Genomic DNA, 27,564 nt, shown 5'->3' on the forward strand with positions numbered 1-27,564 from the left:
AGGAGAATAGCTCCTACTTTGCAGGTTTGTGGTGAAAATTAAATGAGATAATATTTGTAAGGGAGGTAAAAAGCACTTGGCACAATGCCTGGCTTATAATAGAAGCTATATAAATGCTTATTACCATCCTTTTCTGTTCAAAAACCTGTTCAAGAGTAAAACTTTATATAGATTAAATCTTTTTTTTTCCAACCCTTACTTGCTGTCTTAGCATCAGTTCTAAGACAGGAGAGTGGCAAGATTTAGGCAATAGGGGTTCAGTGACTTGCCCAGGGTCATGCAGTTAAGAAGTGTCTAAGGTCAGATTTGAACCCAAGTCCTCCTTACTCCAGGCCTGGTGCTCTATCCATTGTGCTACCTCGCTGCCCCTATATAGATGAAATCTTTTCCCAAGATGAAGTATGCTTAATTTCTAGGAGAAACATGGCGACACAAGAGATTTAAAAGCACCATTTAAAAAATTCTCATAAATCAGCTGCCTTGGGGGTGGCTTAGAGAATCTCCAAGGGATCACGTATGCGCTGAAGGAGAAGAACTTGCCCACAGCTCATCAAGGGCCAAGTACATACGTCTGAAAGTGAGCGTGTTTCCCTACTTTCTCTTCCAATTTTTCCAAGAAACTCAGGTCTGTAGGAGTACCAGGCCGGAGGCATTCTTCATCCTTCAAAGAAAAAAAAAGGCAAACTTTCTACTGAGATCCTTAGATCCTTTGGGAATGGTTTTCATCATTCAGATATCAATAATACCGACGCAAAGCTTTTGTGAGGTTCGGGGCAATCCGGCAAGTTAGAAGAAACGTTTTTGGTGAAATTGCAAAGTTGACGTCATAGAACAACATTATTCATTGTGCTACTTAAGCCTTATGGTTTTGTAATTGAATTTTGCCTCTATTCTTCCACTAGGCTTGGGTCTTTTGGTTTTCCATGGTGGTTGAGTACAGCTGCTAATTATTTCATTAAGGAGGTCTTCTGGCAACAGGTCCTTGTTAAGATGTTCCTCTCAGTTGGATTTTATCAAGTAAATTTATTTTTTATGATTTATTTTTTAATTTAATTTAATTTAAATTAATAATTTAAAAATTTAAAAATTATTTAATATTCAAAGAAATTTGGGGAGTTGTTTTGGTATTTATGTACCTGGAGAAAGTTCCTTAAGTTAAACAAGTTTTTATTGTATTTTTGTTTATTTCTCTAAGTTTTCCTAACTATTTTCCTAATGATACTTCAGGTGAGAAGAGCTAGTGCCTGGCACCTTCTGTCTCCTGCTGGAGGAAAGGCTTCTATGGGCCAGGATGGCACCTTCCATCTGTCCCAAAGTGATCACTCCCAGTTGCACCTCCTATTGCCAACTCAGGTCCTTTAATGGGATGCTCTCGGAGAGCCTTTATGTGAAGAACAGCAAACTTCTCTTTGACTTCAGCCTTCCCAGATCCCATTGTGCCTGTCCTTTGAGGCTAGAGAGAGGAGTGGCATCCTCTGCTTAATGATGAACATTCTCACCCTGGTGAGTCTGAGTTCCTGGCGCTCATTCCCTATCCCCAGCCCCAAGTTTCATCCTAACTCCCTTCAGCCCTTCCGTTATGCCCTCTGGAATACCAGTTCCAAAGGCAACAAACTGTTCTTCATTTTAAATCTATTCCTCTCCCACTCCTTGTGTCTATGAACTCTTACTGAAACCTGGCTTCTCCCTGAACAGCCTCCCTGGCCACCGTTTCCAGAATTGGCTGCACCTTCACTCATTCTTCTTAGTTCCCTGGTTGAAATATTCCTTGTTCTGCATTGCCACTTCCAGGTTCTCCCCTTTCCTCCATTATTCAGTTAATCACCTTCCTTTGAGGATCATGCTAGTCCCATCTACTACCCAAGCAAAATCATGGTAGCTGTTGTCTACAGACCTCCAAGTCACTCCTCTCCCTTCAATTACAATTTTTTACAATTTTTCTCTCTTTCCATGATGCAGACATCATGGGGAAAATGGAACTAGTCTGTCCCAAAATAGGCACAACTCTTTATTTGCAATAGCAAATACCAAACAATGAATAAACCCCATGACAAAACCTGGAAACATCTTATTACACCTAATGAATAACTGGTGAATGGATGAATAAATGAGAGTGTATGAACATGACAGAATATTACAGCACCATTTAAAATATGAGCAATCAAAAGAAATCAGAAAGCTTAAGTGATCGATAATGAGGTCAGCAGAATCAGAGGAACAACAGAGATGACAATTTGACAAATGTGTCTATAGTATAAACACATTATATTATAGTATGTTATATGTGCTTAATAAATGATTTTTCATTCATTCAAATATTTCTTTCTTTCTCCCTCTCATTTTTCTTTCTCTCTCTTTTTCTTTCTTTCTCTCTCTTTCTCTCTCTCAATCTCTCTCAGTCTCTCTTTTCCCCCCCACATATATATTTACACTATCTACACACACACACACACACACACACACATCCCTATAGGCACAGGTATATGATACAGGTATATCTAGATAGTTAAATCCATCATATGTCTATAAATACACAAATATGGAATATTACTATATTATAATTATATAAAACCAAAAATTATATAATGAAATAGAAAGGATAATCTGTTGTGAACTATTTCTTGTTGCTGCAGTGACTGATGTACTCTGGCTTGAGACTAGAGAGAGCTGCTACTAAGTATTGCCTATTTGCAATGGAGATAGAAGTACTTTGAGAGACACTGAGAGATACTGATACAGGGGAATTTGCTCTGGGGTTTGCCTACTGATCCCTACTGATGACTAGTGGATCAATATTTCTCCTAATCTCCTCCTACTCTCTCTCCCAACATCCTTTACCCGCTCCTCCCTGCCTCCCTCACCTCCCAGTTCTTGAGGCCTTTGGCTTCTTCCCTCCCCCCTGAGTGAACTATTATCCTACCTTCTACAAGAAGCCCTTCTTGATTGGCCTCATTGCTCGCGTCTTCCCTTTGTTGGGAAGCTCCATTTCATCTTGTCTATATCTTGTCTGTACATGGATATTTATGCATTGTCTTCCCCATTGGACTGAGAGCTCCTTGAGGGAAGGGATGGTACCTTACCTTTCTGTGTAACCCCGGTGCTTAATCTGAAACCTGGTACACTGGAGGTGCTTAATAAATGCTTGACTGACTGAGGGAGGGAGAGAATGGCACTATATGCTAAGTCTATGTCAAAACTATGCTAAAAAACAAAACAAAGACAAGACCCTTCATCTCAAGGAGCTGAGAATACAGGAACATTGCCAACATTTATATAGTACTATTGTCTCTACTGACTCTTACCACCATCTTATGAGGTAAGCATGATTATTATCCCCATTTTATGGATGAGAACATTGAGGCTTAGCCAAGGTCTCATAGCTAGTAAAGTGTCGGAGTTGGGATTTGAACTCAAGTCTTTCAGGCTCTGAATCCAATGTTCTACCCACTGCACCATGCTCCCTTTCATAGAAATTAAGTGCCCAATGATTGGAGAGTTAGAGGAGAAACAGATGGATAATTCAAGGCCATACCCATTCCTTAGGCACAAAAAACACAATCTACTCATTAAGTCAGTCAGCATTCGTTTTCTCACCAGAATGGAAATAATTCCTTTGTGTTTCTCTTCTACCAAGTCACATATAATCTTGTTATTGAAGTACTGTATGGGCTCCCACTGGAATGACAAGCAGAAGGATTCGCGTTTTAACAAGTTACTCTTCTAGGAGCAGAAGATTCACTTAAAATGTTATTGCTTTGAAAAACTCAATCTGGAAGCCACTGAGGTCTGTTTAAACTCGTGGCAGTGAAGGCAAAGTATTCAAAATTGGGCTCTTTCCCGTATCGGGGATCAGATAGCAGAACCTAGTAAGGATTCGCGGTGGTTGTCCCAGGAGACCCAGAAGAAGACGGGCACCCATGGAGGAAATGACATTCCTTGTGAGAATGTCCTCACACCCTTTGGAAGCTTTACGGGAAAAGGGGGAAGCCGTAGAAGACGACTGCGCTACCTCGATGCCTTCCAGCTCGTACTCGATTTGCTCTGCTTTCAGGGTCATCTCTATCAGCAGCTGCTGAAGTTTCTCATTGCAGTAATTGATACAGAACTGTTCAAAACTTCAAACAGAAAGGATTTCAATAAGCTGCAGGGGGAGTCCAGATTCTGTGTGCAGCGTAAGCTCGTCTAGCCTTATTAGTCTTTGTGAACTTTAGATTTACTCCACCCTGCTTAGTCTAACAAAACAGGAATGTCTACACCCCTACTTAAATTGTCCTTACAAAGAACCATTATCGAGCCTAGCATTTCTATTATATTCTATTAACTTACATATGATACAGAATCATTTCCATGATATTATATATCATATCATATATATTCCTTTATATTATGGATAACATGTTAATTTATGTAATATAGCAATTATATTGATTTATGTTATGTATAATATATTCATTGATATATTATAAATTTATATATGATATACTGGTTTGTGTTATAGAGAATATAATAAAATTATTTATATTTTGTATAATATGTATTTATATTTTATATAATACCCTGTACTTATGTTTCTATAAGTTATATTATTTATGATATAATTTTCCATATTGTATTGATTTGTGTTATATATTATTAGCAACATCAATCATATATTGTTGTTGATTTATACTATATGCAATATATTGGTTCTTATTATATATTATATCATATTGATTTATTTTCTATATAATATGCTAGTTTATGTGGTCTATAATATATTATATCAATTTATATATAATATGAATTATCAATGGATATAATATAGACTAGAATATATTTATATTCTATATCATATATTTATATTCTATATCATATTCTGTTGGTTTATCTTATCTTGGTACCGATATCATATATCATTTTCTATTGATTATATTATCTATATGTCATATTAGATTGATTTATATATTATATTGTATCAACATATTATAAATAATACAACAATGTTGATTCATATTGTTGATTCATATATATGTTAATTGATATTATATAAAATATAGTTATATAATATTTAATATATTTGTATTCTATATCATATTCTATTGATGAATATTGTCTATAATATGACATATAGCATATTGATATATTACCTATAGTATATTCTATTGATTTATATTATCTATATGTCATAGTATATTGGTTTATATATTATATTATTTTACTTATGTAATATAACTTAATATTGATTAATATGTAATATTATGTTGATTAATAGGATATAAAATATTAATTGATATTATATAGAATAGGAATATTTATATTATATAATGCACATGTTCTATATCATATTTGATTGATTTCTTTATTATTTATATCATATCATGTTGTTTATATTATACATACTATTATATTGATTTGTAGTAAATATGATAATATTGTATTTATACTATATATCATACAACATAATATTGGTTAATATATTATAGTATGTTGATTTATATGTAATGTAAAATATTCATTGATATGTATATTATAATATAGATTTATATAATAAATAATATCATTATTTATATTATATCATATATTATAACATTTGTATTATATATAAAATACTGTTTAATATTATATCTAATATTCGATTGATTCACATATAATATAAATTATTGATATGATATAGAATATATTATAGGTTTGTATTATATATAACAAATTTATATTCTGTCATATTATATTGATTCATGTCATTTTATATTGATTTATATTATATATAAACTTGTGTTGATCTATATCATACAATATGACATTATTGATATATAATGTTGATTATATGTAATATGATATAAATGTCAATTGATATATAGAATATAATATGGGTTTATATTTTATCTTTATGTTAGATTGATTTATATGATCAATATAAATGTATTATACCATATTATATTGATTTCTATTATAGCTCCTATTGGTTGGATCAAGCACAGTCAAACATTTACCCCACCATAGTGGTGTCATTTCCATCCTCTTTAATCATCAACGACACCAACCAACCAGCATTTACATATCATTTAATTTTTGCAAAGTACTTTATACATGTTATTGCATTTTATTCTCATAGAAACCCTATAAAGTAGGTACTTTTATTATCTCCATTTTGCAATTGAGGAAACTGAGATAGACTGAGGTGAAGAGACTTGCTCTAGACCATGCAGTTGTAAGTGTCTGAGGCAGGATTTGAACTCAGTTCTTCCTGGCTCCAGTCCAGTGCTCTATTCACTACACAGACATCCCCAACCCCACCTCTTCTGTTGATTCAGAACAAACACCAGTTGTTCCTGGTATTCCTACCTGGAGCCTCTATGAAGCAGGAGTAAGATCCATGAAGGAAGGTTATGCTCGTTGGGGAGTTTAGGAAGAATAGGAACCATGGTGGGGCCTCTGAGACCTTGACCTCATCTTTAAAAAACCTTGAAAGGTCTAAGCATGACCCATTTGGAAGACGGTGACCCTTACCCATTCTTATCAAAGACTTCAAATCCGTAGATGTCAAGCAACCCAATCACGGTCTTTCGAGTGAAGTCCTGTTCAGAAAGAATGCACCCAGTCTTGACTAATGAAGATATCTGTTTTTTATCGATGAGAAAATCAATTATGGGGGAAAAAAAGGGAGATGCCTGCCAAAGCTGGGCAGGATCCTCCAGGGCTAAGCCATTCTAGTTGTGACAAGGAATACACTTTAAAAGACTGATATATATTAATTTAAGGTCGCCAAGGAATTCAGCTATGTAATTCCTAAATGAAAACTCAAGTCAGCAGTCAACCTTTTATGGAGTTTTTAATTACAAACAGGAGGAAGAAAGGTATTAGAGATAGAGAGAGGAGAGAGAGAGAGAGAGAGAGAGAGAGAGAGAGAGAGAGAGAGAGAGAGAGAGAGAGAGAGAGAGAGAGAGAGAGAGAGAAAGGGGAAAGAAGGGAATAGGGCTTAAATACCCCCTCTGTTTAGGCTGGACCAAAAGGCCCAAGCCCTTAGATAGCTGAGGCAAAGGAAAGAGATCAGTCCCTATCACTCATGTGACCAAAATGGAGAAACAGTCTCAGGGGCCTCCACCTCCAGCCTCCTTCAGAGCAAGCTTCTCAGAGCACAACCTCTCAGAGCAAAACCTCTCAACTTCCCCCAGTCCTCAGACCCCACTATCTTTAAGGAAACCATCTAAGTTCCCTCCCCTCAGTTCTCACATCTACCAATCACTTTACATGTCTTCCCTGTGCCAATGGAGGCTCTAGCTTAACCCAGGACCGCCCAGAGGTCTGTGGCTTTGCACATGTCTGTTGAAGGTCATATTCTCAAATAATTAAATCTTGATCCTTTGCTGCAGCCCTTCCTAAATCCTTTTACTCTGAGTAGGGTGGAGATTGTATTTTCCAAGACCTGGTTCTGTCATTCCAAGTATCTCTATTGTATTAATTCTAAAATCAATCATGACTCAAAGAACTTCCTGTTCTATGCTTAAGCATAGATCAAAGCCCTTTCCATTGTTTAGCAAAAGGTTTCTGTCCTAAAGTAGTCTTAGGTAGGGAGGAGAAAGATCCTCCCATGCCAAGGGGGTTCACATTCCAATAGAGTTCTTACTATCAGTAGGAAATTTTTTCCAAGTATGAAATTTCCCAATGGTGAAATTTCCAACATTCATAAGTCTAAGAAATTTTAAGGTTTACATAGTGTAAAATGGAGATTTGAACCCTAGACTTCAATCCCCAGAAGTCCTTGGTACTTCCCAGAATTCCCTATAATCTCACCTGAGTCCCCCACCTGGGCAAGATCACAATGAGTATTTAACTGGCTCTGCCTCACACGGGTCTCTCGGCCATTGCAATGATGTAGTAAGTAAGCTAAGCATGGGCGCTCTGAATGGGCTAATCAGCCCTAGGCACGTGGTTTTTTTAATTTTGTATTTTCTTTATTCCTTGATTTTTAATAATCTTTAATAAATCTCATAAAATATAATATTTCCATTACTAGAGACTAAATTTAATTTTTACACTAGCCTCTGAAGACGGGCTCTTGATTTCCTTGGCTCATCTGGAGCCTCAGGGACACACAAAGCTCCTGTCTATATCTCTTTGAGGAGACTGGGTTGGGGAAGAGTGAAACCACTGACCCACCCAGCTCCTGCTCTGTGTCCCGCTTCATGGATGTTCCTTCTCTTCCCATAGACCTCTACCAAGGTGATGATCCTTCCACATCCTTTCTATGCACCCATAAAAGGTTGAAATAAACGGTTAAGCAAAATGAGCTGCGATGGGGCTTCCACTTAGTGGTAGTGAATTCATTTGTAGTGCACAATTAAATAGACTAAAGTCCAGAAAACTGGCTTCTAACAAAGCCAATTTGAGCCAGGCCCAGCAATCTGTCCACTGTGCTTCCTAGCTGCCCCGTTTTATAGTCTTTAAGGCAGGGATTCTTTATTTGGGGACCACAGAACCCCATGGATTGATTTGAAGAGCTTTGAGGATTTGGATGGGAATTTTTTTCAATAATTATACATCAGTCTACAAGTATCTCTGGAGGATTCCATGATCTGGAAAATCCGAGTAAAACTTCTTGGTCCTCCCTTTGTACCAAAGAAGTCTGAATTTTTCCTGTTTCTTCTATGGGGCATTTACAGTATCTTCTTGTAAAATTCGAGTTAAATACTTGGCCAGAGGCTATATTTGTGTATCATCCCCTATCTCTTACCTTCTTTGCACAAGCTTTAACTTTTTACTTATTTTAACTTTAAAAAAGAAGTTGTGTGTGTTTACATCATTAAAAGATGAAAGATATTGAAATTATACAATATTGTGGGTATATCTGATGCATTTCTGAGTTTCTAAACTTTTTCTGTGTTGTCTGTTGGCCTTCGCACGTCATCTGTGACTTCTGAAAAAGATCTCATTGAATTTCTTGTGCCAATTTATTGTATATTGATACGAAGATGCAGAAAGTCACGGTATGGAAGGGATAACTGTACTTGGTTTCTTTCACTATCCTCCGTGGTCTATTTTGTGAATTTAAGAACTATTTTGAGAAGGGGTCCATCAACAAGTGAAGAATGGACAACCAGAGGGGTCCACGACACCAAAAAAGGCATTGAGAGAGACATAGCATCCTTCCTGCATCTTGTTCTCCATTGGAATAGACTGTCTGACTCACCTTGTTGGCAAGGGAGCCATTGATCTTGTTGACAAGCCAGGTGAAGGTCCGTCCATAAATAGCTTTAGCCATTGCGTCTCTGGAGTAGACTGACAGATCTATATTCAATGGGCATAAGACCTGAAAAACATTTAAAAGGAGCCCAATACATGGGAGAAAGACAACTCCAGTGAGTCAAAATTCCTACACAAGTCTCCATTAATGCTTGGCTGTGGGTATGGCCTGAGCTGAGGGCAGAGGGATGGTGTCATGCAGACCTTCTCCATCAATGGACACGTTGCACCAAGAGAAAGGGATGGGGAATCCTATTCTGGTTCCATTTAGGAGTTGGGTTTATACCTCTTCTGATTTGGCTTCAATCTTTCTATATGTCAGAGCTTCCTCAAGAGCCGACAAGTGGATGCCTAACAGCTGGAAAGAAGGGAAAAAAAGTTAGGGAGAGTACTTTGTCCATCAGCTTCACCAAGTGACTAAAGATCCTAAGAACCGACAGCGATATTTTTCTTAAATCTTTACTTCTGTCTCAGAATCCACACTGTGTATTGGTTCCAAGGCAGAAGAGTGGTAAGGGTTAGGCAATGGGGGTTAAGTGACTTGCCCAAGGTAACACAGCTAGGAAGTGTCTAAGGTCAGATTTGAACCTAGGACCTCCCATCTCTGGGTTTGGCTCTCAGTTTGCTAAGCCACTAGCTTCCCCCTGACAGTAGCATTTCTTATGTTAAGCATTCTTCTCTTGCAGATGCCTTCTCTCTACCAAAGGGCATTAGGCATGGCTAGAATTTCATACTTATTTGCTAAAGGAATACTATTGAAAGGGGAAAAAAGTCAGATAGGTCAAACTCTATTTAACACCCCCCCCATTATATCCAAAGTGATGATGTCAACCCAAGTTGTAAAGTATTATAACCCTCTAATGAGACTATTTCTGAGACCTGGCCAATGACAGCCACCTTTCTGCACATGAAAAGGGACAGAAAAAGCCTGAATAAAAAGAGAAGGTAAGTGGACTGATGAGATTAAGGGAGAGAGGGAGAATGCTATATTGGAATCCACACTATCATCATCATCATCATAGTTACCACTTTAAAGCTGGCAAAGTGCTTTACAAATATGATCTCATTTGAATCTTGTGGCAATGCTGGGAGGGAGGAATTATTGTCATCATCCCAGTTTTCTAGATAGGGCTGAGATGGGAAGGACCAACACTCATGAGCCTACAGTGTCTGGCTGGCCTACATTGGGCGAGAGGGTTGGTGGTTTGTACTGACAGAATGTTCATATCTCCAAACAATTTTTTTAAACCCTCACCTTCTGTCTTGGAATCGATGTTGTGTATTGGTTCCAAGGCAGAAGAGCAGTAAGGGCTAGGCAATGGGAATTAAGTGACTTGCCCAGGGTCACACAGCTAGGAAGTGTCTGAGGCCAAATTTGAACCTAGGACCTCCCATCTCTAGGCCTGGCTCTCATTCCACTGAGCCACCCAAGCTGTCCCCTCCAAACAATTTTTTCATATAAATTCTAGTCAAAGTGACTGAGCTGTGGGAAGCTGGGAAATCTGGGCTATCAGCCTCAACCAAGAAATAGAATGTTTATTCATAATCGTTAGAATATAGATAGGAACTTAAGGTTTGCAAAGTATTTTACAAATATTGTCTCATCCTCGCAAATGCCCCTCAAATGGTAGGCACTATTATTATCTCTTTTTTACAGATGAGAAATGATGAGCTCATCATTATAAGTAGCCAAGACTGGATTTGAACTCAGGTTTTCCTGACCCCAGGTTCAGTATTCTATTCATTATGCCATCTAGTGGCCCTGATGAATGACTTGGCTATCATTCTGCCCTGGTATGAGGTATCTCTCATCTTTAGCCCTGAGAAGCATGAGGTCAGAGAGCCCCCTTTTGGGTAGGAGGGTGTTACCTTTGCTATCCATCTGATCTGGCTCTGGTCAGGAATAGTGATGCATCCAGCTTCATCTTCTACAAAATGAATGTTCCCCAGGTGTAGGACGCTGGCGACAATGCCAAAAAGGTTCTGGAGCCATAAAGGGGAAGGAGAACAAATTGTCTGATTAAGCAATTGGAGGAGGAATCGTGAATGGAGGAGGAGCCTAAATGAATAAGTGCCTCCGAAAAGAGCCTGATGTAGAATCCAGCTATGCCTACCTCATCTATTCTGTTTGCTGGGGCATCTGAGGGGCTCAGTGCAGTCTGGGGAACCTGGGCTCAATTCTGGCCTCAGACACTTTCCAGCTGTGTGACCCTGAGCAAGTCACTTACCCCCCAACTGCCTAACCCATGCCTTTTTGTCTTAGAGTTATTACTAAGACAGGAAGTAAGAATTAAAAATGCTGTCCATCTCCAGAGAGAGAACTGACAAACCCTGAGTGCAGACTGAAGCATACTTTTACATTTGTTTGTTTGTTTGGTAACATAGCTAACATGGAAATCTGTTTTGCATGATTTCATATGTATAATTGATAAATCACATTACATGCCTTCTCAATGGGTGGGGGAGGGGATCTAGAACTGAAAAAATGTATGAATATCACAAACATGTAAGCATATAAATTAATAGATAAATGAATGGATCAATGATCAAATTACATATGATCTAGGTAAATATATTGATAATATCAATACTATATAGATATAGGATATATCTATCATGTAGCTATATACCATATTATACATGTATAATAATATAAATAATATCTAAATATATACTATATCTGTAATGAAGATATATAACATATATTACTTATAAATATAATCAGATAAATAATATATAGATATATATCTATAATGTAGATAAATAATATCTAAATATATACTATGTCTATAATGCAGATATATAATCTATTACTTATAATATAAATACAATCAGATAAATAATATATAGATATATATCTATAATATAGATAAATAATATCTAAATATATACTATGTCTAGAATGTAGATATATAATATATTACTTATAATATAAATATAATCACATAAATAATATATAGATATATATCTATAATGTAGATAATATCTAAATATATACTATGTCTATAATGTAGATATATAATATATTACTTATAATATAAATATAATCACATAATATATAGCTAGATATCTATAATGTAGATAAATAATATCTAAATATATACTATATCTATAATGTAGATATATACTATATTATACATGTATCATAATATAAATAATATCTAAATATATACTATAACTATAATGTAGATAAATAATATATAAATATATATTATATCTATAATGTAGATATATACTATATTATGCATGTATCATAATATAAATAATATCTAAATATATACTATATTTATAATGTAGATAAATAATATATAAATATATACTATATCTATAATGTGGATATATAATATATTACTTATAATATAAATATAATCACATAAATAATATATAGATATATACTATAGATACATAGGTATATATGAATAGATATATCTCTATAATATACATATATAGGGATATAATTTAAATCACAATATATTATATAAATAGAATAGATATAAGTATGCACATACACATATATGTGTGTATGTACATAAAATGGAAGGTTTAAGAAAGTTTATGAGTATGCATCATTTGGAAGGGGAGACAAAGGAAGTGATGTTTTGATGGTTGAGTAGGGATCAGTTTGACTTGATTGTCTTTGCAGAGGTGGGGGACTATGGGTGTGGAATGTTGCATACACACTCAGCTGATGTATTGGTTAGGGTTTTTTTTCCTTTTTCCTTTTCTTGTTTTTGTTGTAAGGGTTGGCTTAGTGGGTAGGAAAACCCAAAGGGAAATATTCTGAAGTAGAAGTCACATCAAAGCAAAATATTCCAATAAAACTTTTTAAATAAAAGAAAATGCATGCTTTCTATTGATGGTGTGCCTCCACTAGAATGTAAGCTTTGGTCACAGGGACTGAGCCCTTCCTTCTTGCTCTGAGGGAGTGTGAAGTCAAGGATCCTTTGCCCTTCTTACACGGTTTGGCATTAAGTGCTGAAAAACACTTCATTTGTTCATTCATTCATTCATTCATTCATTCATTCACATAAATAGTTGAAATCGTGGGAGTTTTTGTGGAATAGCCCATTTTTGTGGAATAAGCCCCATTTTTGGCTTACTTGGTGATTTATTACTGTTTGCTGTAAATTATACATTTAAAACAAGAACAAAAAATGTTAAACATACATTAAAGAGAAAAAGAAGAAAACGTCACAGGGGAGGTTGGAATTTGGATCAGTTTAGCCCAGCATATTATCTATCTGCTCTGGCTTTCAGACGAATAGTTGTTTAAGCAAATCTAAAGTAATAAACGAAAGGAAACAGGAAAGTGGGGAGGAGAAATGTAGAAAATATCCCTACACATGCACTCTCCCAAAGCTCTGGAAAAAGCAGGAAGCCACCCAAGAAACTGGGCTTCTCTGTCTTACTCAATCTTAACAACAAGATGGCAGCCAAGCCCTTGTGGCCCATACCTCCAAGTCAGTCTCATTAAAATCAATGATGGAGAAAGCTTTGACTACAGTTTTCCAGTCATTCTTGTCATTAATAGAAGTCACTTTGGCACATCGACCCTGTTGAGAAGAGACACAGAGGATCTTGGGATGCTGGTTTTAAAGTCCACAAAGCATGCGCATGACTAAACGATGCTCAAATGCTCCAGGCCACGGGTTCTAAATGAGTTTTTTATGTCATGGTCTCCTACGGTAACCTGGTAGAATCTATGGACCCCTTCTCAGAATCATGTTTTTAAACATGTTTAAGATAAACTATGCAAGATTCTAAAAGAAACCGATTACAATAAAATATAAATGATGCAATTGTATTAAAAGGCAAATTATATTCAATGCAGTTATCAAAAAATTTTTTTAAGTTCATGGATGCTGAGTTTACATTACAGTACTCATATGTACTTATTTCTAAACGTGTTGTATTCTTGCCCTATTCCCATGTAAGTTCAGGGAGGGGCAACAGAAAGTAGTATGGATTTTGACACACAGTAGGTATTTAATAAATGCTGATTGGTTGATTGGAAAGTCCTCTCTGTACTAGGATCCAAAAGCAAACACATTACTTTTTTTTTTAATGTTTTTAAAACTCTTACCTTCTGTCACAGAATAGGGCTAGGCAATGGAGTTAAGTGACTTGCCAAGGGTCTCCTAGCTAGGAAGTGTCTGAGGTCAGATTTGAACCTAAGATTTCCTGTCTCCAGGCCTGGCTCTCTATTCACTAAGCCACTTAGCTGTCCCCATGTTACTTTTCCAATTAAACAGAATTCATTTCCTTGCTAAAAAGTTAACTGTTATTTAACTTAAATTTATTATTATTTAACTAATTATAAGTTATTAACAAATTTCATTGTTATTTAACTAATTATTTGTTATTGCTAATTATTGATCATGATTAAATTACTTATTATTAAGTAACTTGTCTTTATTTATTTAACTAATAATCATAGTTATAATCATTCTTATACTTCTTAATAGTATTCACAAAGCCTAGAAATATCGTAAGGAAATTTCTGGGCAAGTTTTTTTAAAATGTTGACATTTCATTGTGTCACAGTAAATTGTGACTCACATATTAATCAAATCAAATCATCTGAATATACGTATCAGTCCCAGACTCTGAGAATTTGGGCACTGCAATCACAATGCTCAGGGTTAGAACAGAATATTTCAATTCCCCTGGCAACAGGCAGAGGGTTCTGAGTTCTCTACTGACCAGGTGGAAGGAGACACCCTGGTTAGGAAGCTGGTTTAACACTGGGAGAAGCATGGATTTTACTCAAATGATCACCCCAAGAGAGATTTGGTAAGACTCCTCTTAATTCTATTGGCAGCTTCAAAAGAGGCAAATCCCTATTTAATATGTCATAAGTGCTGTCCTTCCAAGGGAAAGTCATAGCTTCCAAAGGGAAGATACTCTATAGCACTGCTTTTAATGTGTCCATATTAACTATGCTTCCCATGCTGGTCCACATAAGTGGATATAAAACTTCTTGACCCCTTCTTGTAGTTTATACCAGCTCAAAGACAGGCTACCCACTTGATCCAAGTCCCACCCACAAACTATGGCTATCCTCCAAGCTCCTTCCTGGGTGTTCTTTTCACTTTCCATTTTCTCTTATCATCTTATGCTAATGATTCCCAGATCTACCTATCTGTCTGTCTGTCTGTCTGTCTATCTATCTATCCATCTGTCTATCTAACCCCATCTGTCTGTCTGTCTATGTAACTATCTACCCATTTTTCCATTCTTATATCTGTCTGTCTATTTGTCTATTTGTCTATCTACCTCTCTATCCATCTATCCATCCATCCATCCATCCATCTATCTATCTATCTATCTATCTATCTATCTATCTATCTATCTATCTATCTATCTATCTATCCATCCATCCATCTATCTATCTATCTATCTATCTATCTATCTATCTATCTATCTATCTATCTATCTGTCTGTTTATCTATCTATCTATCTATCTATCTGTCTGTCTGTCTATCTGTTTATCTATCTATCTATCTATCTATCTATCTATCTATCTATCTATCTCTCTGTCTATTTGTCTATCCATCCATCTATCTGTCTGTCTGTTGTCTATCTACTTTTCTATCTATCTATCTATCTATCCATCCATCTGTCTATCTAAACCCATCTACCTGTCCATCTGTCTAGCTAGCTATTCATTCGTCTATTTCTCCATTCCTCCATCCATCCATCTATCTATCCATCCATCCATCCATCCATCCATCCATCCATCTATCTATCTATCTATCTATCTATCTATCTATCTATCTATCTATCTATCTATCTATCTATCTATCTATCTATCTGCCTGCCTGTCTGTCTCTTGTTTTTCTATGTCTGTATATCTACTTATCTACCTGTCTGTCTATCCATCCATCTAACTATGTATGTATGTATGTATGTATGTATCTATCTATCTATCTATCTATCTATCTATCTATCTATCTATCTCTAGCCATTCCTTCATTCCTCCATTTATCTGTCTATCTATCTATCCATCTGTATATCTAACCCCATCTATCTGTCTGTCTGTCCATCTATCTATCTGGCTATCTAGCCCATCTGTCTGTCTATCTATTTGTCTGTCTATCTATCTATCTGTCTATCCATTCCTTCATTTATCTCTCTATCTATCTGTTTGTTGCTTTTCTATCTCTCTGTATATCTATTTTTCTGTCTATTCATTTACCTACCTACCTATCTGTCTATTTGTCTATTGTCTGTCTGTCTACTTACCTATCTATCTATATCTATCTGTCTCCTATCTATCTATCTCTGTCTATCTATCTGTCTGTCTATCTCTCTGTATGTATGTATGTATGTATCTATCTATCTATCTATCTGTCTATCTGTCTGTTGTCTGTCTACTTATCTTTCTGTCTGTCTGTCTGTCTGTCTGTCTGTTGTCTGTCTACTTATCTATATCTATCTATCTATCTATCTATCTATCTATCTATCTATCTATCTATCTATCTATCTATATCTGTCTCCTATCTATCTCTATCTCTCTGTATGTATGTATGTATCTATCTGTCTGTCTGTCTGTCTGTCTTTCTAACCCCATCTATCTATCTATCTATCCATCCATTTGTACATTTACCTATTTATTCATCTATCAATATACCTGTCTGTCTATCTGTCTGTTGTCTGTCTACTTATCTTTCTGTCTGTCTGTCTGTTGTCTGTCTGTCTCCTATCTATCTATCTATCTATCTATCTATCTATCTATCTATCTATCTATCTATCTGCCTATGTCTCTCTAATTTATGTCTGTCTACCTATCTCTCCATCCATCTATCTATCCATCTATCATCTATCAATCTATCTATCCATCCTTCTATTTATCTATCCATCCATCCATCCATTTGTACATTTACCTATTTATTCATCTATCAATCTCTCTGTTTGTCTGTCTGTCTACCTATCTCTACCTACCTATCTTTACCCAATCTTACCTAGTTTCTCTATCCTGAGCTCCTGTCTTACATCACCAACCTAGTTATCTACCCAAATGTTCCATAGATGTCTCAATATATTCAAGGATATAAAGTAGGAAAAAACCAGTCCCTATTCTCAAAGAGCTCCTGTTCCACTGGAGAAAAAGAAAATGTAGATAAGTACGAACAAATATATACAGAATAAATATAATTTAGTCAGGGGAAACGCACTGATAGCTGGAGAAACCAGGAAAGGTCTTCTTTAGGAGATGACTCTCAAGCTGTTATTTTGAAAGAAGCTAGAAAGAGGTGAGGAATATTCTAAGAATGGGAATGTGTGAAGGCTCAGAGAGGGGAGATGGAGCTTCGAATTTAGTAAACAGTAGGCAAAACAGTTTGGATGGAAGATGGAATACCCAAAAGTCAGTCATATGAACTTGGTCCATAAAGGCAGGCTGAAGTCCGATTACGAAGGGTTTGAAATGCCAGGCAAAGGAGTCTGTGCTTTTTATAGAGGCCACAGGGAACCAAGGAAGCTTCTTGAGCAAGGTAATGAAATGGTCAGACCTGAACTTTAAGAATATCAATTTGGCAACTGTGTGGAAAATAGACTGGAGAGTGGAGGGGATGGGAAATGGTCTTCCATAAAGGTCTTATGCAGATGTGATGAGTCCCACCCTTGAAAAGAATACTAGACACTAGAAGCCATCTTTTTCCAACCTGTGTAAGGTACAGATATGCCTGGGGGCTTCGCACAAGTCCCAGGTAGGATAATAGGTCATCTTCACCTCCTTCCAGCAGCTGGTAGAAAATATGAAAATTCCGTTCTCCATGGTTTTGAAAAACGACTCGAGATTTTTCTATCAAGTAACTGATGATATGACCGCCTACTGGAATTCCCTGGAAAAATTCAAAGTCAAAACTCAGACCAGTCATCTAAAAAGAGGTTCGAATCTAAGATCCTCCTTCACAAATAAAGTAGATTCAAATTTCTAATGCTCTTTCCCCATCCCCTGTATGATCTGATACAAGGGAAAATAAGTAGAACTGCGAAAGTTATAAAATAACTACAACATTCTAAAGGGAGAGAATTTTGAAAGACTTAAGAACTCTATTGATGCAATAGCCAACTGGATGATGATGCCTCTTACTTCTTGGCAGAGAGGTGGTGGATTAGAGATGAAAGATGAGACATACACTTTCCAACGTGGCCAAAGAACAATGGGTTTTAATTGATTGTATTTATTTGTTATGATAAATGTTTGGGGATGTTTGGAGAGTGTAGAGAAGTTGGGAAGATGAGAATAAGAGAGATGCCACCCCAAAAGAAAAAAAAAGAACATAATAAAACATTTATAAAAGACATAAATAAGAATAGAAGCTTGAAAAAGATACAATCAGGACAGATTATTATATACTTTTAAAAATATAAAAAATATAATTGAGATCCATGCCTTTACATGTAATTCTCTTTTGCTTTTCTATATATGGAAATTATCATATTTGGTGATTTCTCTCAAGTTCATAATTTAAAAAAAGGAAAAAGCAGGACTATATCAAAAAGCAAATCATTTTAGTGTTATAAGAAGGACATTGAGAATAATAAAATTTGGGGGCAGCTAAATGGACATTTCCTAGCTATATGACCAGGGGCAAGTCACTTAACCCCCATTGCTTCGCCTTTACCTTTCTTCTGTCTTGGAATCAATACTTAGTATTGATTCTAAGACAGGAGGTAGGGATTTCTTTAACTTTATTTTTGTAATGATATTGACATTATTTGCCTATTAAAATATTCCCCCATTTTCCAACAACATAGTAGTGTGAAGACCAGATTTTCTTCAAACACCTCAAACAAACAGCATAATGTTACTGTTTGAATACAGAAGCAAATAAGAGAATTCAGCTGTCTTCTATATTAGAGATTTGCAAAAATAGGCAAAACAACATCACTCTTTTCACGAAATTGTTTTGTTTTGGAAAACAGTTGAGTTTCCTAAAAACGTTATTTGTGATCATATAAATAGACTTATTGTTAGTTTAAAATAAGCTAATAATTTTAAATAAATTCTTTTACAATTTTATTTATTAAATTAATTTCTTGCTGGGAGCCATCAAAGACCATGCTGTTTGACACAATCCATGTGGAAACCAGGGTCTGCAAAGCAGCCCCTAGGAAGGATGGAAATACCCACTGAACCTCCCCCTAAGTGACTTTCCTTTTTAACATCCCCTTATTATTGGAATTGTTATGATTATTATTCTTATTTAGCCTCAGGAAAAATAGATGAGAGCAACATGCTTGTAGGGTTAATACAGATGTCCCACACTTTCGGATATTACCAGGAGATCACACTTACAAAAGTAAACCTAAGGATTCTTATATACCTACTTAGATAGGACCCTCTTTTCTAGGCATAAAAACTTCAGGCAAATCTGTGCTCTGAATTCCCTAACCTATATCTGGGTCATATTGATTCTACCTTCTGATCCTGCACTTAGCAACAAAGTTTTGTTGACTATCTCCCTAGGCTTCCTGTCTGTTGTTAGGTTCTATGGAAACATGTATGTTAAGAATGAAACTGTGTGCCAAGTAGATGTGTAATCATGAGGGTATAAAATAAAGCCATACCTCAGTCAAGGCGGGGCAGTTTATCCTGTGAAACCTGTGCTACAGGTTGAATGCGAAAGCTGTGACCCATTCATCATTCCGCCAACACTGTCCCACCTCCAAGACCCCATCCCCTGTGGGAGGCTCACCCCACAGCAATTTCTTATTTGGGATTTTATTTATTTAATTTTGAATTTAGAATTTTATTTAAACTTAAGTTTAATTTATTTTCATTTAAATTTTAAATGATTTTAAAATGAATTGAGATTGTTCAGTTGTTTAAGTCGTGACCAATGCTTTGTGACACCATTCAGGGTTTTCTTGGCAAAGTCCTGGAATGATTTGTCGTTTTATTCTCCAGGTCATTTTACAATTGAGAAAAGTGAGGCAAACAGGGTGAAGTGACTTGCCCAGTGTCACACACCTAGGAAGTGCCCAAAGCTGGCTTTGAAATTCTTAAATTTTGCCAGTTTTAACTTCTAATATTGTAAATATTGATAGATGGCTCAGGAGATAGAGTGCTGGTCCTGAAGTCAGAAAGGCTTGAGTTCAAATTTGGTCTCAGACATTTACTAGTGGCAAGACCTTGGGCAAATCATTTCACCTCTGTTTGTCTTAGAGGCAGCCAGGTGGCTCAGTGGATAGAAAGCAAGAAAGACCTGAGTTCAAATCAGGTCTCAGATAATTACTAGCTATGTGACTCTGGGCAAGACATTTCATCTGTTTGCCTTAATCCACCAGAGAAAGAAATGGCAAACCACAATAGTATCTTTGTCAAGAAAACCCCCAGAACAGTATTGGTGTCCTGTGACCTACAGGGTCATGAAGAGTGGGGCATAATTAAACCACAATAAAATGCTAATAAATCTAGTACACATAAATGGAAGATTTTGAGAGTCCTCACTAATTTTTAAGAGTATAAATGACTCCTGAGACTACAAAATTTGAGAATCACTGCTCTGACCATTTGATTCCAGTAGTATTTTCCTCTGACTGTTCTCCCCACCAATTCAAATCCTGACTTACCTTAAAATCAAACTGGATATCCATGTACTTGCCAAATCTGCTGGAGTTATCATTTCGGAGAGTTTTTGCATTTCCAAAAGCCTAGGAATAAGTCAAAAGCCTGAAATCAGTCACTACTCCATTTCTTAGTTGGCATCCCTAGCTTTAAGAAACCTGGTCCAAATACAGAGTCCAGAACCAGATGTCTGCTCTCTCACCAGAAACTGAAAACCAGATGACCAGGTTCTGCCTTCTCTCCAGGCTCAAACTATGAAATAATCAACCTCCATCAATGATGAGATTCTTGTGCAAATGGGCTTTGAGCCATGCCTAAGAACTCGGATTACTGTGAGGATTTGTGTATGTGGAGGACAAGAATGACCCTGATTATCTATCTATCTATCTATCTATCTATCTATCTATCTATCTATCTACCATCTCTCTATCTATTATCTCTCTATCTATCATCTATTTATCTATCATCTATCTATCTATCATCTATCTATCTATTGTCTATCTATCTATCTATCTATCTATCTATCTATCATCTATTTATCTATCATCTATCTGTCTATCATCTATCTATCTATCTATCTATCTATCTATCTATCTATCTATCTATCTATCTATTGGCTATGTATCTATCATCTATCTACCATCTCTCTATCTATTATCTATCTATCTATCTATCTATCTATCATCTATTTATCTATCATCTATCTATCTATCATCTATCTATCTATTGTCTGTCTATCTATCTATCTATCTGTCTGTCTATCTATCTATCTATCCATCAATCTATCTATCTATCTATCATCTATCTATCGTCTATCTATCTATCATCTATTTATCTATCATCTATCTATCATCTATCTGTCTATCATCTATCTATCATCTATCTATCTGTCTATCTATCTATCTATCCATCTATCTATCTATCTATCTATCTATCTATCTATCTATCTATCTATCTATCTATCTATCTGATTTCAGAGGGTTCCCAAAGCATGTGAAACCCTTGATATGAAACCAAATGCGTATTTTGGGTCAGACTGAAGTGATTAGAAATTTCTTCCCCCAAAATCTTTTTTAAAAAACCCTTACTGTTCCATCTTAGAAACAATATTCTATATTGGTTCCAAGGCAGAAGAGCAGTAAGGACTAGGCCATGGGGGTTAAGTGACTTACCCAGGGTCACTCAGCTAGGAAATATCTGAGGCCAGATTTGAACCCAGGACCTCCTGTCTCTAGGCATGACTATTTACTGAGTCACCTAACTCCTTCCACCTCCACCTCCCCAAATCTGATAGTATAATAAGCCAATTTAAATAGATGGTTAAGTCCCAGCACTTAGCATAGTGTCTGGTACATAGTAGGTGCTTAAAAAAAAACCCTTACCTTCCATCTTAGAATCAATATAGGTATTAGTTCCAAGGCAGAAGAGTAGTAATTTAGGTTGTGACTTACCTAGGATCACCCAATCAGGATGTGTCTGAGGCCAGATTTGAACCCAGGTCCCTCTATCTTCAGACTTAATATTCTATCCACTGAGTCACCTATCTGCTCTAATAACTGCTTAATAAATACTCTTTGACTTGACATGACATAGGTTGCCTTATATCTATGTGGGAATTATTTCCATCCCTTGGGAAAGGCTTCCATCATAGTAGGAAAATTATTTCCAACTGGGCATATGGTGTTTTCCATTGTAAAGACAGTGTCTCCAAAAGAAAGCAACTTGCTCAAGATCCTCCAGCAAGTAATGGGTCCGTATCTAGGCACAAGTTCTATTTTTTAACTTTTAAAAAGATTCTTATAGTTACACGTGAAAACAATTTTGGTCGATGGCTTTCTGACATTTGGGGATTTCGTTTTCTCCTTCTCTCCTTTCCTCCCAAGCCGGTAAATGGTCTGATATAGGTAATAGCCATATTTTCATGGAACATGTATTTCCATATTCCTCATGTCACGGCAGAAGGCATATATCACGCCTATAATAAAAATCTCATGAAGGAAATAAAGTGGAAGATGGCATTGGCATAACTTCTCATTCTTGCCCCACAAGACCACTGGATCGGGAACCAGTTCCTAGAGCTGGAAAATCTCTCAGGTCACCAAAAAGATTCTTCTACAATCAAAGCACGTTCAACAGAATTTGAAGTGCCCCCTACCTCCAGGACTGGATTGGAGAGCAATAATCGATCTCGGGCTATCTGTAGTGATTGAGTCATTGGGCAAGTCACTGCCAGGTACTGGAGAATCTTCTTGGACGCCTCCGTTTTGCCAGCACCGCTCTCCCCAGAGATCAGGATGAAGTGATTGTTGAGTTCAGAGCACATCATACGGTATGCATTATCCGCTATGGCATAGCTGGAGAGGGAGTGAGACAGAAGGAACTCGGCTTTCAGGCATCCCCACATAGGTGTGAAATGCTCCATGGCCAGGAGAGCCAAGCGTCCTATCTCCCATCAGGTAACGCTATCTGTCCTGGATACCAAGAGGCTCTAAATAAACCATGAACGGTAAGTGTCAAGCCCAGCAGAATATCTTTATTAATAGCTCTCCATGAATAATTAATGGAAGAGCTAATAATTCATTAATAGAATTTCTATTCACAAAACTCAAACTGTTACACTTAGGATGGATGGATCTCGAACAGTAGAGACAACATTTTTAAGCACGATTCATGAAAAGGTCTTTTATGGAATACAAATCAAAACAACGCTGGAGTTTCACTGCATATTTAGCAAATTGATAAAGATAACAAAAGACAGAAATAGTCTGTATTGGAGGAGCCATGGGGGGAAAGGCCCTCAATAATGTACTGTAGCTATCTTGGCCTCTTCTCACCTAAGGAGCTCTTATTATTCATTTGGGTTCAGCACTGGCTATTGTCCCTCCCTTCTGATTGTATCACTCTGGACTTAACCAAAATGGTAGCCCTGGTACATTATTCTTGTAGACTCATCAGATAATCTTGGTGCTGAAAAGAGCCTTTGAAGTTTTCTAATCCACCTTCTACCTTGAGTATCTGCTTGAAGACATCTAGTAATGGAAAACTCACTACCTCTCCATTGGGGGGACCATTGGGGGATCATACTAGTTATTAGGAAGGTTCCCGAGTCAACGATCAAGCAATGAACTGGGAGAAATTCATTCCAGTTAAAACAAAACAGTGTGACGTGAAGACAAAGGTTCTCAATTCTTCCCAATGTCATCCCAAACCCATAGTGCCATATTTCCAATACCACCTTCTCCAGGATCACAGTGGCTCATGTAAGGGAGAGGAGAACCCAATAAAACAGATCCAACAGTCTACGAGGAAGACCCTCGTGTTACTTACACATGTGGTGGCAGCTCAAAGAAATTCACCCCTTGGTAAAGCTCCATCTGTTTCATCGTGTAGATACCCAGCTCCTGGTAGGGATTCACCGAGACAAGGAGGGTCCCGATGTATGTCTGCAAGGACAAACCAATACCACAATGACCCATGGACTTACTCCTTCCAAGTATGGGCTACCATTTTATGATGCCTGATCCATGAGCAGAAACCAGCCATCTAAAATAAAGAGTTGAGGGGGCAACTGGGTGGCTCAGTGGATTGAGAGCCAGACCCAGAGAGGGGAGGTCCTGGGTTCAAATGTGAACTCACACTTCTAGCTGTGTGACCCTGGGCAAGTCACTTAACTCCCATTGCCTAAAGTAAAATAATAAAGAGATGAACACTTGGGAAGTCAAACCTTTAATGGTGTCTACTTCTCCATCTTGGAACACTCTTTCTTTTCATGCTTAAGTATTGTGGGTGGTTGGTTAGTCTGTTTAAGGCTGGTACGTGGCTTTTTAGTACAGGTCCTCCCCTCCCTCCCCATTGCCACACTCTTATAGACTCCCTATATAATATCAGAGTTGGAAAGGGCTTTTGGAGATGTCTAACCCAACCTCTACCTGGAGGATCATTCGGCTCAAAGGGTCTTCCATAATACTCTTCAAAGTAGAAGTACAAAGCTTTCTCTTTTTTCTTTAACCCCTCACCTTCCATCTTAGATTCAACGCTATTTATTCATTCCAAGGCAGAAGAATGGTAAGGGCTGGGCAATGGATGTTAAGTGACTTGCCCAAGGTCACCCAGCTAGGAAGTGTCTGAGGTCAGATTTGAACCCAGAACCTACCAGCCCTAGGACTGGCTCTCTATCCACTCAGCCATCTAGCTGCCCCTGTACAAAGCTTTGCCAAGTAGTACAGTCAAAACAACACTTGTGGATCTAAACTTCTTGCATTATGGAATTTTGGATGGTGGATTTATACTTAGATTCCTCTTTTCACAAGAGAGAGGGAGTGGGGCAGAAGGAATTACACACACTACTTACTTCTATCCTAGACACATCCTTCATTTAGGAATCTTGTGCCTTTCCTCCTTTGGTGGTCAATTTTTGAGGTATTTAATCCCTACATAGCTGGGTAACACAATGGATGGAGAGCAGTTGGACTTCCTGGAATCAGGAAGACCTGAGTTCAAATTCTGCCTCCTACACTTACAACCTGTGTGACCTTAGTCAAGACACTTAACTTCTGTTTCCCTCAGTTTCCTCAGCTGTAAAACAGCAATGATAATAACAATAATAGTGCTATTTCCCAAGGTTGTTAACAAAGATGGGATAATATTTGTAGTTTATGGATTATTATTCCAGCAAAATATATAATTTGACCGTATCTCCAGGATAAAAGTGAACCACAGAACTGAAGCAAAGTTGGAGTTTGAACTCAAATCATAAATTACTTCTGATGAGCAGAAACCTGATCTCTCAAATAAGTTTTGAAATTATTTTCAAAATAATTCAGAAAAAATATATTCCAAAATCAATCGGACTCAATCTGAAATGTGAGATTCAGCCAAGATGCCACTTATGCTCATCTGTGACTCGTTCATTCCCTAGTTCTTTTGACACCCGTTGCGTCATTTCCATTTTTCTACCTGTCCAACTAGCAGAAAAAGCTAATGTTTCAAACTTTGATAGCAGAATGTCTAACATATTATATATATATGATATATATCTAGAATGCTATAGAATGTCACCCTGGTTTGCTCCTGATTCCCCTGAATCCTAGTGCCAAACCCCTGTTGATTTTCTCCAAATGTCTGTAGCTTGTTTGAACGTGGTTTTTAGTTTGTTGCTTCCCCATTAGCCTGAGAGCTGCTTGAGGTCAGGGGCCATCTTTTGCCTTTCTTTGTAACTCCACAGCTTAGCACAGAGCCTGGCACATATAAGACACTTAATAAATATTGGTTAACTGGCTGACGACTATATAGTATGCAATTCACTGACGTCGGTAAGGGTGGTAGGGGCTATGCAATAAGGATGAAGTGACTTGCCCAAGGCGTATTGCCCTAGAAAGTGTCTGAGACCAGATCTGAATCCAAGTCCTACCAACTCCAAGTCTAATGATCTACCCACTGTGACAGCTCACTGCCAAAGGGCATCATAAAAAAATGCTCAAAGATACTCAATCACCAGGGTTTGAGTAGAAGGCAGGGTGTCAACCTTGAAGCATCTCTCCAAATCCAAACATGCTTTATCACCAACCTATGGGCGCCATCTTGGTTGGAAGAGTTGGTTCTTGGGAATATCTATGGAGTGTGGAAAAGGAAATCAATTAGCAAAGAAGTAGGACAACTTACGTATATGAGGTTCTCTCGGAAGCGCTTGCGGAGATTATCCAAAAAAGCGGATTCACTGGTGTACGAGTCCAAAAGCACAAAGTCCTGAACCCCAACTTTGTCCCGGGCAGTTAGGGCCCCTTCCATGTGTAGCCTAATGTGCTTGCGTCTCACCTCTCTTTCTGGAAGATGACAAACATTCTAAGGGTTATTCAGAGATATTTAAAAACAAATAAAGAATATAATACAATATACTTTGGTGATAGAAGCATTAGATACAGTCCCTGCCCTCTGGAAGCTTATCATCTGGATGGACAATAAAATTTTTTAAAATTTCAACAATAGAGATGAGAAGTCCTGGATTCCAATTTTTCCTCAGACACTTCCTGGTTGTGTGACCCTGGGCAAGTCACTTAACCCCTATTGCTTAGCCCTTGCCATTCTTTTGGCTTGGAATCGATACTTAATGTGGATTATAAGAGAGAAGGTAAGGTGGGTTGTTTTTTAAGTTAAATTACAAAAATAAGATATTACAAATCAAGGATTCTATCCTTGGGTCTCTGTAAACCCCCACCTTTTGCCTTAGAATCAATTCTGTGTATTGGTTCCAAGACAGAAGAGTGGTAAGGGCTAGGCAATGGGGGTTAAGTGACTTGCCCCAGGGTCACACAGCTTAGGTGGGGTTTTCTTGGCAGAGACACTGAAGTGGTTTGCCATTTCCTTCTCCAGCTCATTTTACAGATGGGGAAACAGAGGCAATAAGGTTTAAGTGACTTGCCCAGGATCACACAGCTGGGAAGTGTCTGAAGCCAGCTTTGAACCCAGGACCTCTGTCAGTGGGCCCATCTTATGTACTTCTGAGAGTTGTTGCTGGGATATTGAACCCTTGTCAAGACAGCTGATAAAAAGACTCTTCTCAGTGATCTCCAACTCTGTGATCCCCTATGAATTAATTTGTCAGTTTCTTTTCTTATCCTATATGTATTCATTTTGTTGATGCAAAAACTTTTGGATTTTATGTCATCAAAAGTATCAACTTATCTTTATGATTGCCTTGATCCTGTGTTAAGAGAAGAATGTGTCTCCTACGGAGAGCTCAGAGATGGACCTGGTTTGTTTCTGTCTGT

General features: G+C 37.2%; 1 protein-coding gene across 1 annotated transcript; it reads right to left on the bottom strand.

The window, feature by feature from the left end:
* Window positions 1-452: 452 nt before the first annotated feature.
* Window positions 453-26,584, bottom strand: LOC130458042 (unconventional myosin-Ih-like). Its single transcript, XM_056820930.1, has 13 exons — window positions 26,459-26,584; window positions 24,125-24,240; window positions 22,953-23,151; window positions 20,803-20,883; window positions 17,886-18,065; window positions 13,674-13,772; window positions 11,089-11,202; window positions 9,506-9,577; window positions 9,167-9,286; window positions 6,487-6,554; window positions 4,010-4,115; window positions 3,595-3,675; window positions 453-661 (listed from the first exon to the last, which is right to left on the bottom strand). The coding sequence occupies exons 1-13, from the start codon at window positions 26,582-26,584 to the stop codon at window positions 551-553; spliced, it is 1,473 nt and encodes a 490-aa protein (XP_056676908.1). The 3' UTR covers window positions 453-550.
* Between the last annotated feature and the right edge of the window lie 980 nt (window positions 26,585-27,564).

The sequence above is a fragment of the Monodelphis domestica genome, chromosome 3 (genome assembly GCF_027887165.1).
Source record: "Monodelphis domestica isolate mMonDom1 chromosome 3, mMonDom1.pri, whole genome shotgun sequence".
Taxonomy (NCBI): Eukaryota; Metazoa; Chordata; class Mammalia; order Didelphimorphia; family Didelphidae; genus Monodelphis; species Monodelphis domestica.

Bases quoted from the DNA above. Each gene is read 5' to 3' on its own strand.
- LOC130458042 (XM_056820930.1), bottom strand. From the start codon at position 26,584: ATGGAAGGGGCCCTAACTGCCCGGGACAAAGTTGGGGTTCAGGACTTT. The intron at 11,203-13,673 runs GTATGGGCCACA...TTATGGCTCCAG, and splicing joins TTAATGAGACTGACTTGGAG to AACCTTTTTGGCATTGTCGC. The intron at 4,116-6,486 runs GTAAGGGTCACC...TTCTGTTTGAAG, and splicing joins GAAGTCTTTGATAAGAATGG to TTTTGAACAGTTCTGTATCA.